General features: G+C 40.8%; 1 protein-coding gene across 4 annotated transcripts; it reads left to right on the top strand.

Annotated features, from left to right (window-relative positions):
- The first annotated feature begins 265 nt into the window (after nt 1–265).
- Nucleotides 266–10580, top strand: mtdhb (metadherin b). Of its 4 annotated transcripts, none has more exons than XM_081716566.1 (14): nt 266–740; nt 1010–1105; nt 1784–1949; nt 3170–3397; nt 3894–3935; nt 4043–4204; nt 4427–4486; nt 4930–5001; nt 5501–5622; nt 6409–6519; nt 6659–6727; nt 8216–8269; nt 9084–9168; nt 9500–10580. In XM_081716566.1, the coding sequence occupies exons 1-14, from the start codon at nt 399–401 to the stop codon at nt 9565–9567; spliced, it is 1677 nt and encodes a 558-aa protein (XP_081572692.1). In that variant the 5' UTR covers nt 266–398; the 3' UTR covers nt 9568–10580. The 4 variants fall into 4 exon arrangements, with proteins under 4 accessions (XP_081572692.1, XP_081572701.1, XP_081572696.1 ...); XM_027005353.3 differs by having other exon boundaries at nt 267–740; nt 1784–1868; XM_081716575.1 differs by lacking the exon at nt 4930–5001.
- The last annotated feature ends 63 nt before the right edge of the window (nt 10581–10643 follow it).

Raw genomic sequence — 10643 nt, 5'->3', positions numbered from 1 at the left:
TATGAAGAGCCTTAGCGCAACCTATCGTCCAATAAGAAAATGACAAGAGGAGTTGTATGATGTATGAATATCAAATTATTGATATATGAAACAGACGCTACACAAGCGGTGAAGGACTATCGGCGAATGTCTCTTTGTTGAAAAGTCACACAAAAGTAGTACCCTTAGAAACGCTAACGAAACTGATTAAATGTCATAATTTCCACATCTATCACTTAAACGGTAGGGGGCGCTGTGCCCAGCGTGTGCGTTATTGCTGCTTTCCTCGGTGAGATAGAAAACGTCGAAGAAGAGGTCGACCGCTGCAGACGTCAGTAAACTAGAGTAACGGGATTTTTATTTGATTGATTAATAACATGTTTTAGTTTTATGATCGATTATTCCAAACACGCGTTGAAATGGCACGGAGCTGGCAGGAGATGGCTTCACAGCAAGTCGAGCAGATGGCGAGTTCGCTGAGAGAGTTGTTTTCGGCTGGCCTCGTCTTTCTTCATTCTGAACTCGGAGTAGATTTGGGACTGAAGCTCGATCTTTACCCACCATGGGTTATCCTCTTAACTGCGTGGCTCGGCCTGTGTCTTGTGCTGATTTTGGGGGTCTCCGTTTGCCGTGGTATTCCGAAAAGGCTGTCCAGCCCGTTGACGGCGAGGGAAATCCCAGAAAATATTACGCCAGAACCGACGAAGGCAGAAAAACCCGACGAACCGAAGAAGAAGAGCAGAAAAAAAGCTAGCGATAAGGTAGCCAGCTAGCCAGCCATGTCCATAACGAAATAAAAGAGCTAACTAGCTAGTTAATTTATTTTTGATACCTAGACAGTCGGCTACTGTGTGTTAATATTTGACTCTTTACCTTTTAAACTAATCTATTTGTTTTTGTTGAAATATCCGACCTGAAGAGGCATGGATGCACGATTTCCCTACAGTTCTTGATAATTATCCAAGTCGCTAGTAATGCTTTATCGGGCTTATTTGATCTCTGATTTGAGTTTTTCTTCTGTGTTTTAAAGAAGCCTCAGCGAAATGGCCTTGCAGTTGAACCGCAACCAGAAGTCACTTCAGCAGCACCTCAAGGCCAGGATCCGCCCGAGGTTAAGACTGATAAGGTAGGTTAGCTAACCTAGTTAGATGCCCGCCCAAATAAGACGTACTTTATTTCTGGGATTTCGTTATCCGTCTGTTTAATAAAATAAGAAAAGTTTGAGACCACTTGAATAATAAAATGTTCACGCTCTTATCGATGGCGATCGCGCGTAGCGAGACAACTAAAGACATTGATTTGAAAGCACCGGCTGGCAGTGTCGGGTTGCCATCTTAATTCGCAGATGCAGCAGACTTGTTTTGGAGTTATGCATCTTGGTTGAGCATTGGTGCAATGTACAGTAAGCGCTCCTTACTGAGCAAAGTAGTGTTCCACAACTGAGGATGGTGGCCTCACTTTCTTGGAAGCTAGCATGTGCCTTGGCATTCTGACAAGTCAACAGGCTAGTGATATGAAAGGGTTTTGATTTGACAGATGAAAAAATTGCCACAGGATTCATTTATAGAATGTTATATTGTGTCCTAAAAAGGGATGAGGAAAGATGAATTTTAAGGCCCTGAAGTACAGGAAATAATAAATTGCATTATAAATAATAATAATTTAAAAGTTGATTACATGTTCCTTCATAGGGATTCACATATATCTTTTGTGGTTGTTAAACTTTTTATATAATGCTTGGATTATCTATGGGTTTGCACACTCCTACCAGAGTTCAAACAAACAACTAATTGTTTGTTCTTAGGTCAAGAAGAATAAGAAAAAGGCCAAAGCCCCAGCAAAAGAAACAAAGTCCTGCAGACCCACGGAGCGCAAAGAGCCAGATGAAGGTGTGTTTGTTGCTAGGACAACCAATACAGTCATTATGAATGAGAGATGCCCTGCCCCTGAATATGGAATTGTGATAACATGTATGTAAATACTGTACACTCTACAGCCATTTTATTATAAACACCTTCATTGTATTTACTGTATGGTATCTGCAGTGTTTTGAGATCACTATTTTGGACCTTTATCACATCTAGTTTATTAATTAATTAGCACCTAATAAAGTGGAAAGCTTTTTTTATATTCTGCGTGCCCTTATTTATAATATTTGGGCATTGCTTTGTGTGTATTCACGTCTTCATTCTTCATTCAGTTAAACTACTTTATGGTCTTATGACTGAGCATTCACAATTTGTCATCACAGAATTGTACAGCAGTTTTAAACAGGCTGAAACATTTGTGTTGGAAAGGGATATTGCTTCAGTTGAATGTTTTTTTTAAATCTCATTGTACATATGAATAGCGACAGCCACCATTTCAGTATCTTAGCTAGCTAGCTATCATTTTTAGACAATGACCAGTTAACCTCTTCTGATCTCCTGTATGGAAATGAGCAGTTTTATTTATTAGCCAGCCATTTAGAGGCTGCTATCTGCTTTTTTTCCACATTTTTTTTTTTTTTTATCAATTAGTGTTGTGCTTAATTACCACTGATAAAAATGTAATTTTCAACTAACATTCTCAACTTAACTCTGTTCCGGAGGGGGTGGGGTGGGCTCAGGGTTTGGTTCTCTGTTTATCATTGGTTATTTTCTGACCACAAGACCGCTGTTCACAAGATACTATTTGAGTGGGTGGACCATTCCCATATTAACATTGGCAAAGTAGTGGCACAGTTGTGGGTGTTGCCCTAGTACAAGTTCATCAAGTATACATGTCTGTGTCATGGCTGGAGTGATCTGACACTCAGAAATATCCTGCCAATAGCAGCCCTGTTGTCAGAAACTGACCACTAATGAGAGGCTTGAAGGTGGTTAAGACAAATTGTACATGGCAATAAAGGGACACTCTGTAGCTGTACAGCTTGAAGGTGTATCTCAGAGTAAGTGTTTCTAATAAGGTGGCTAGTGAGTGCAGATTGTTCATATGGAGATTACAGATCACTCATGATCATTGCATGGGAAATGATTGCAGTGGTGAATATAATGTTCTTGTATTAGTTGTCTGGGTAGCGGATATTTTGGAGACCACTTATAGGTTATTGTAAGATGGAGTGTGGCAGTAATTGTAGTTGTGTGTGTGTGTGTGTGTGTGTGTGTGTGTGTGTGTGTTTGCTTTTTATGTCTATGTATGCTCTCATCAGCTGGTAACTGGGAGACTAAAGTCAGTAACCGTGAGAAACGGCAGCGGCGGAAGGATAAGGGTGCGGGTGATGGATCAAGCAGCCCTGGAGGACCGGAGCCTGTCACCATGGTTGCCACTGCTGAGCAACCCATAATGGATGCAGAGGAAGCAAAAATCACAATCCCATCATCCATCAGCATCAAAACAAGTAGCAGCAATCCAGCCATCTCTACAGGGCAGAGGAAAGGTCAGCTCTGCTACAGGAGACGGAGACAGTCGGAGAGCTTATGTCGGCTTACTTTTTTGGCTTTGGCTTTCCAATCAACACGTGACATGCTTATATCTATTTTTTCACTCACATGCTTTTTACCTGTCATGTTCACCAGTAATACATAAACATGGGCAAGGAATTAATATACATCAGATCACTACTGTCTTTTGAAAAGGTTTTCAAAGCTTTGATGTCCCACATAATCAAAATAGGAGCCCTGATATTGTACCAATTTCACTGATAGACCAGTAAGTTATTTATTGCATAAACAAATATCAATATATAAATGTATAATAATAAATATCAAATATAATAATCATCACATTATGTCAAGTGTGTAGAAAAGCTTGTATTTATGTGAACAAGGTGACTTGGTGAATTGCATAATGCCATGGTTTGAGTGCACCCAACATAATGCACAGAAGAAAAGCCCCCCCCAAGTATTCCTCTCCATTTTCGTGTGTATTTACAGAGTGTGCCATGGCTGAGGTTCCCCGTGCTGTCCTGCCACAAGGTAAATGTACTGAGTTAAAACAATGTGGACCATGGAAAAGGTCAGATCGCGATGACTTTGGTGCTGATGGCTGGCTGCTGTACCAGTGCATGTGTGCTGTCCTTCAGTGAATTCTGCTTGGGAGGAGCCCTCACCCATCAACAGATCAAGCTGGTGCGTGCCCCTCTCCGCCCAGGTGGCCAGCATTGCAGCAGACACCTGGAAAAGCATGGGCCCGCCCTCCGAGCGCCAGGAGCCCGAGCCCACCGTCTGGCCTCAGGAAATGGAAGGTAACCCGCCAGCATATGTTGGTGTCATTGGTAGTGTCTTCTGTTTCACGTTATTGAAAGTTTTAAACATGGCGTGGTGTTTACTTTTTTAACATTTCTAGTAAGACAAAACACTGGAATTGACACTTTACCAGCTTAATTAAATCATAATAGATTAATGTATTGTCCTGTTTCTTAGACGAAGTAAAACTCTAAGACATAAGGGTTCGTTTGTTCAATTAGGTTCGTGGACAATTGTGGATGGATCTCATATTCCTGTCTCCTTTCCAGGACTGACTGCAGGTACATTTTTTTAAAAAGCTGTTACTAAGTGCATGAATATTCAGTCCTTAATTAAAGATTAATTTAGTCATTAACTGCCACACTGTGCCAGTTACTCAGGTCTTCATTTAGACTTCTTCATAAAATCACAAACTTGGAAAATGTAAAGCAGTGCACTGCGCACTTTCATCCCTTATGCTCCTTGCTTTTCTGTCTTTCTTTCTCTCTTTTGCTCTCTCTTGCTGTGTGTGTGTGTGTGTGTGTGTGTGTGTGTGCGTGTGTGTGTGTGTGCGTGCGTGTGTGTGTGCGTGCGTGTGTGTGTGCGTGCGTGTGTGTGTGCGTGCGTGTGTGCGTGCGTGCGTGCGTGCGTGTGTGCGTGCGTGTGTGCGTGCGTGTGTGCGTGCGTGTGTGCGTGCGTGCGTGCGTGCGTGCGTGCGTGCGCGTGCACATGCATGTACATACAGTTGTTGAAGCACAGGCTGTTTCCAACCTTTCCTGGACCTATCCATCTGCGCTAGATGAGTGGTCTGGGCTGAGTAAGTGCTTTCTGACCTCTCTAACCCTGCAGGACTAGTAATTCGCCAGTTAAGCTGCTGTCATTTAATGTTTTTCACTTGATAGCTAAACCAAAATAGATGCTCTGCAGGGGAGGGAGGGGGGCATCTGTGATTTATCTAGGGCTCCGTTCAGCAACTTAAAATTTAAACATGGATCTATCAGGAAACGTCTCTACAAAGATACGGACCACACTGCTTTCAGTTATTTTGCCCCAGCACAGGCAGCAGGGTAGGCTAAGAGAAGGGCTTTGGAGAGACACGTAGCAAGATCATGGGTTTGAAGAGAAGGGTTGGACTTTTTTGGTGGCTAAATCTGTCAGAAGTTAAGTGCAACTGAACACCGCTTCCAGCAGCTGTAAACATCAAGTGTTTAAAAATACCTTTCATAGTGTTCTAATAACAGTATGTATACAGACAAAGGTGAGATCATGCGCATTTTTGGGCTTCGTGGCGGATTACAAGTTGCTGTGTGGTTTAGACTGTGGCTCTGCGGACGCTGCATCTGATTGGAATGCGCCATGTGAAGAGTGGGGAAACTACGAGGTGCAGCCACCAGAGGGCGCGGTGTCCCAAGAGGAGCCGACATTAGCGGAGGTGCAGGTCAGTCGGTAGTGCCGTTTGATAAATCCAAGCCTAGTTCCCCCCGTTGAACCATATCACATCTTGTGTATCACGTCCTTGTGTTTTGCTTATTTATTTATATTTACTACATCTTATTAATTTCATATGCCATGAAAGGTGTCTTAGTTTAGACAGATTTTGTAACAATTGGGTTTTGTAATGTTCTCCTTAAAAAGAAAATCACACTAAGCTTATTTTCATGTCAGTGCTGACAAAGGCCCTAATCCTTCATAAGAGATGCTCTCTTAAACATTCTGCCTCTGCGTATTTATTCTCCGAGTCCTTTTGTCCCCCCCGCCCTTTTTTTTTTCTTTAATGGCCAAGCTACAGTAGTGTATCTGGCATACAGACTGCCCTATAATTTAACAACCATCACCGTTGCTTATATGATCTATGTGAAGTTTGTGCCCAAGCCTAGTCCCATTTTATCCTCTGTTCAGTTTGATATACTCTACTGATCCCTACACACATTCAGTTTCTCTTTTGAAGCTTGATCTGCTTTCACATGAAGAACAAATCGAAAGAATAAATTTTAAAAGAAACTGGATAATCTCATTTGGTATGCCATCTTTACCATAACCCCCAGGCTTCTGGAAATAGTTCAGCTGAATTGGTTTTGTATTCTAGAAGACTGTCAGAGAAATGCTATTTCCAGACTAAGGGAGACATGAAACTGAAGAGTCCTGCAGAATCCTAAATTTAGCGAGCCTGTAAATGTATTTTGAAAAACCGTGTAATCATTTTTAACCTTGTGGCGTCTTACAGGAATCCGACGCTGAAAAAGACAAAGATGAAACTACAGCTTCTGGCAGCAGCAAAGGCAAGAAGAAGAAGAAGAGGAAGAAGAGGCAGGAGGAAGCTGGATGTGGTGCTCAGGTGACAGAATAATGGACAATGCTGTTTCCTGCAGGATCTGATTCACAACCAGATGCTCCAGTGCAGTTAGGATCAGGTTTTGGGTTAAATGGTTTTTAAAATGGAGCCGAGTCTCACTCCTCTTTCCTTCGACTGCCAGGTGGAAGGTGAGGTGGGTGTGGCCAAAGATCATGACACTGCAGGGGATGTTTTGCCTAAAATGGTCAAGGTAAGGTCATTCGGAGTGATTCACTGAAGAGATCCCAGGATGAAATAAGCTTGCTATTGCACTATCGCCTCAGGAAGGTCTTTGCAAAAAAGACAGATTGCATAGATACAATCACTGATTAAAAGTAAAAGATAAAGATAATAAAATTAAAAAGTTGATTTAAGTAGAACAAATTGCAAATGGGTGTTAAGATGAAGGATCTAAATTGCCATAAATCTCTCTAGCTCTCACAGCTTGTGTCTTGTTTTGCAACTTCTTCAGTTGATCAAACTAGGTTTGTCTGTATAAAGAAAAGCACTTTTATCTTCATTTTCAGCACTTTTATTTCTTAATTTATTCTTTATTTTCATCTCTTATCTTGATAATGAATGTATCAAAATTTGAATTTATTTAGAAATTAAATTTTTAATGTTTCTTTTAGGTCCGTGTTTATTTATAGACAATATGTTCAGTTATTTGCTAATGACCAGGTCATGTATGCCTGTGCTTGTGGGTGTCCTGTTTAATCAGTTGAGACAAAGCAAAGGTGTCCGCAAAATGGCAGTTTTTTCTGTGGGATTATCTATGATGTTGTTAGTCACAAGTCATAAGAAAACAGTCAAAATCAGTCAGAAAAACTGTAGAGTATGTAGGAAGCCTATAAATTGAGTAGGTAGTAAAATGTGTTGTACCTTTTTAGCACAGTACAGAGGTATTCAGAGGAGAAGAAGTCACCAAGTCCAAAGTGTTTGCAGTAAAATGTGGTTTTAAGAGGAGTAGCTATTCCACCAACAGTTTCGTTAGCTCTACGTCAGGGGTGTTTTCTTGTGTTTTCAGTTTACGAGTGCAAATGAAAATGTCTAGATATGGGCTACAAAAACTGCATAAAGTCTACATTAACCAAATACATAGAACTATAAATGTAATTCCAGTAAAAAAAAAAAAAAAATACAGTAAATATCTGAGCAATCGTGCAGTAAAAAAATTTTACTTTGCAAAAAGCCACAGCAATGTGGGTATACAAACTTGAATATATTTTTTTATTTTGTTGTTCAAACAAAAAAAGTGTCTAATATGAACAAGCAGTAGTTGGACATGTTTCATGTGTAAGATGTATTCTGACTGACTCTTGAAAATGTACTGCATGGGTCCATGGAAAGGGCCCATTTAGCCTAAGAACAGAGGAATTATTAAAATAACAAATTCTGCTTGCAAAGTGTGAATGAAAAATGACAAAATAATTTGTATAACTTATTCCTTAAATGTAAAATGATAAGATATAGTTTTACAAATATTGATTTCTGGAGCTTTTTCTGATTGATCATGCATGTAGCTCTGCATGCCATGCTAAAATTTAAAGTTATTAAAATGAACAGCTATACTGCTCTTCGGGTTTAAACAGGTTTTATTTAAGGACATGGAAATCCAGTTTATGTGAAGTAATTAGATCATTAATTAGAAATGTGTGGGATCTAGAGCTAACTATATAACCTTTGTCTTTGGCTCCAGATTAGTTTGATTCTGCTGAAGAATAACAAAGTGAGTTCTGTTGAAGAATACAAAGTGAGTTCTGTTCTTTCTGTATCCAGTAAGAATAGGAATATGATAAAGGTGGCGTGGGCCACATTCAGCATTAACCCTTTAAATATCAATAAATGCCTGTTGTTGCTTTGCAATTATCAGCCATTTTAATCTAGCAGCATTCGACTGGGAAAGCGGTTTGGTTTCTGCACACACCAGATCTTCCATCTTTTCTGAAAAACTGATAATGCGCAGCATGATGGCTTACTCCTTATCCTTATCAGCCTGCAGATTGCCAGTGACACGCAGAGGAAGGGTGCTGCCGATCGTGTTTTTTAGCAGTGTGTATTTTGGCTGCCTGTCACCATGGGATGTGGCAGGAAAAACGAGCTGAAGCATGTTGAGGTGGTCAGCCAGGGATTCAGCAGGTGCTGCCGTAGTGTTGGTAGTTTTTACCCCCTTGCTAGAAATAGAAGTGGTGAATTGGGAAAAAAAAAATCAAATGGTACACAAACATTCACACCCCACTCCTGTTTAAGAACTCTGATTGGTCCTTTTGAACATCATGTCTGTCAACATGCACAACAATTTGAGACATCTAGATAGTCATCTATAATTTCAGGAAGTATTTCTCATATAGCCAAGACAATTGCACCAGGAAAGCAGCAAGTTAGCATAGCCCCCCCCCCCCCCCCCCCCCATCTTTTACTTGATCTGTGCTGTTGGGGAAAGAAACACAGCAGCAGTCACTTGAGCCACACTGCTGCAGATGTGTGGTTTGGGTCATGCTGTATGTCTGGCTTTCTGCTGACTTATTTTGTTTTTCGTGTGTGTGTGCGCGCGTGCTTATGTAAAGGAGCAGGAAAGTGCGGTGTCCAGTGCTGCACCAAGGCCTCCCGAACCCAAGGCTTCCATCAAGAGCACAGCTACACCTGTACAAAGTAAGACATCCCCCTGCCATGGTAGCCCTGCTCCTTCAGCTGAACCAAAAATAGCTCCTTAACATTTAGGCTGGTTCCTGGACTATGCATTATGCCTGGTCTTGGAGTAGTAAAGCCGGTGGTGATGCACCTTTTCCCCTCTAGGTTTAGTGCTATTCCACATTTGGGAAACCGGTCTATTTGGTGCGGAAACAAAAGCACAGCTGTAGCTTCTGAGTTAGCATAGCTTAGGGTTAGTGAGGCAGAGAGGTGCATGTGGTAAACCTAATGTTAGCATCACGGTCACTGCCTCTGATGATTTTTTTTGGGGGGGGTGTTAATTCTCTACTAGGAAAACCAGAGGACAGCTGGGAGTCTCCTAAACAGGTCAAAAAGAAGAAGGCAAGAAGGGAAACATGAGTGTTGAGGTGTGTGTGTAGTTGTGTGTGTGTGTGTGTATGTCCTGAAAAGCTGTAATTGCTGAAATGTTGATATGCAAACTTTTGGTTGTACTGAATTTCTTAATTATTGACTTTGTTTGTTTTTAATACTCTGGAATCAGCCATTGCCAGTATTGATTGGGGTCTGACAGTAGCTGATCCATCTGGCTGCATTCAGACAATGCATTATGTAACATATCAGTAGGACCCATGACTGGACACTTAAAAAAAAAACAACAACAACATGTTGTGGGTCCAACACCCTTTGAGCTATGTTAATTCTAATTATACAGTGAGACTGGAATTTTTACGTGCATTGGAGTTTTCTGAGCCGAACTCAATGGGGGGGGGGGAGCTTGGGAACACTTAAGACTTAAGAATTCCTGAACTATGAGTAAAGGGCAGGAGCTGAAGCAGTGCCCCTACTGTTTCTTTTATTTGTGCTGTAAAATCTTTTTGTAGACACCTTTACTCAGAAAATAACAAAAGCCATATGTGAAAATTTAAAATGTTTCATAAAGTTAATAGATGTTAATAGTCTGTTAAGCAGTGTACATTCAGTTTGAAATTATTTTGTCACCCTTGTGAAAAGCAATTAACCATTTGTACACTGATGTTTTGCATGTGTTTGTTTTTAAAAGGTGACAGTGCTCAGTGTTTATGCACAGATTGTAACTCATTGGTCATTACAGCTCAGGAGCTACAGATGTAAAGTATAATGAAAAAAATGCCATGCCACTATGGTTTAAGAGCCTGTGTAGAGGAAATCAGAAAATCTCATTATGTTGAGCGACATTTCCCTTCAAAATCGTTGTAGTGTTGGCCAAATGCTTGTGAACCACTGTGAAAAGACTGTGTCAGAAGTCTGATGCCTTAATGGCATGTGTGCAAAGCGACAGCAACAAATGACTGTCCATTGCATGCGATTTCCTCCTGTCAGTAATATCAGTCGAGTCTCCTTAAAAAGTTACATTATAAACATGGTTTCTTTAACAGTTTGCTTGCTGCTTGTATTTATTCTGCTGAATTGATATACAATTTCCCCTTTGAGGCCTG

The sequence above is a fragment of the Electrophorus electricus genome, chromosome 1, assembly GCF_041902795.1.
Source record: "Electrophorus electricus isolate QZ-2024a chromosome 1, ASM4190279v1, whole genome shotgun sequence".
Classification (NCBI taxonomy): domain Eukaryota; kingdom Metazoa; phylum Chordata; class Actinopteri; order Gymnotiformes; family Gymnotidae; genus Electrophorus; species Electrophorus electricus.
This window is presented reverse-complemented; position numbering and strand designations above follow the sequence as displayed.

Excerpts from the sequence above, each read along its gene's own strand:
- mtdhb (XM_081716566.1), top strand. The coding sequence starts at position 399 with ATGGCACGGAGCTGGCAGGAGATGGCTTCACAGCAAGTCGAGCAGATG. Across the intron at positions 1,950-3,169 it reads ATATGGAATTGTGATAACAT|CTGGTAACTGGGAGACTAAA; the intron begins GTATGTAAATAC and ends TGCTCTCATCAG. Across the intron at positions 3,398-3,893 it reads CTCTACAGGGCAGAGGAAAG|AGTGTGCCATGGCTGAGGTT; the intron begins GTCAGCTCTGCT and ends GTGTATTTACAG.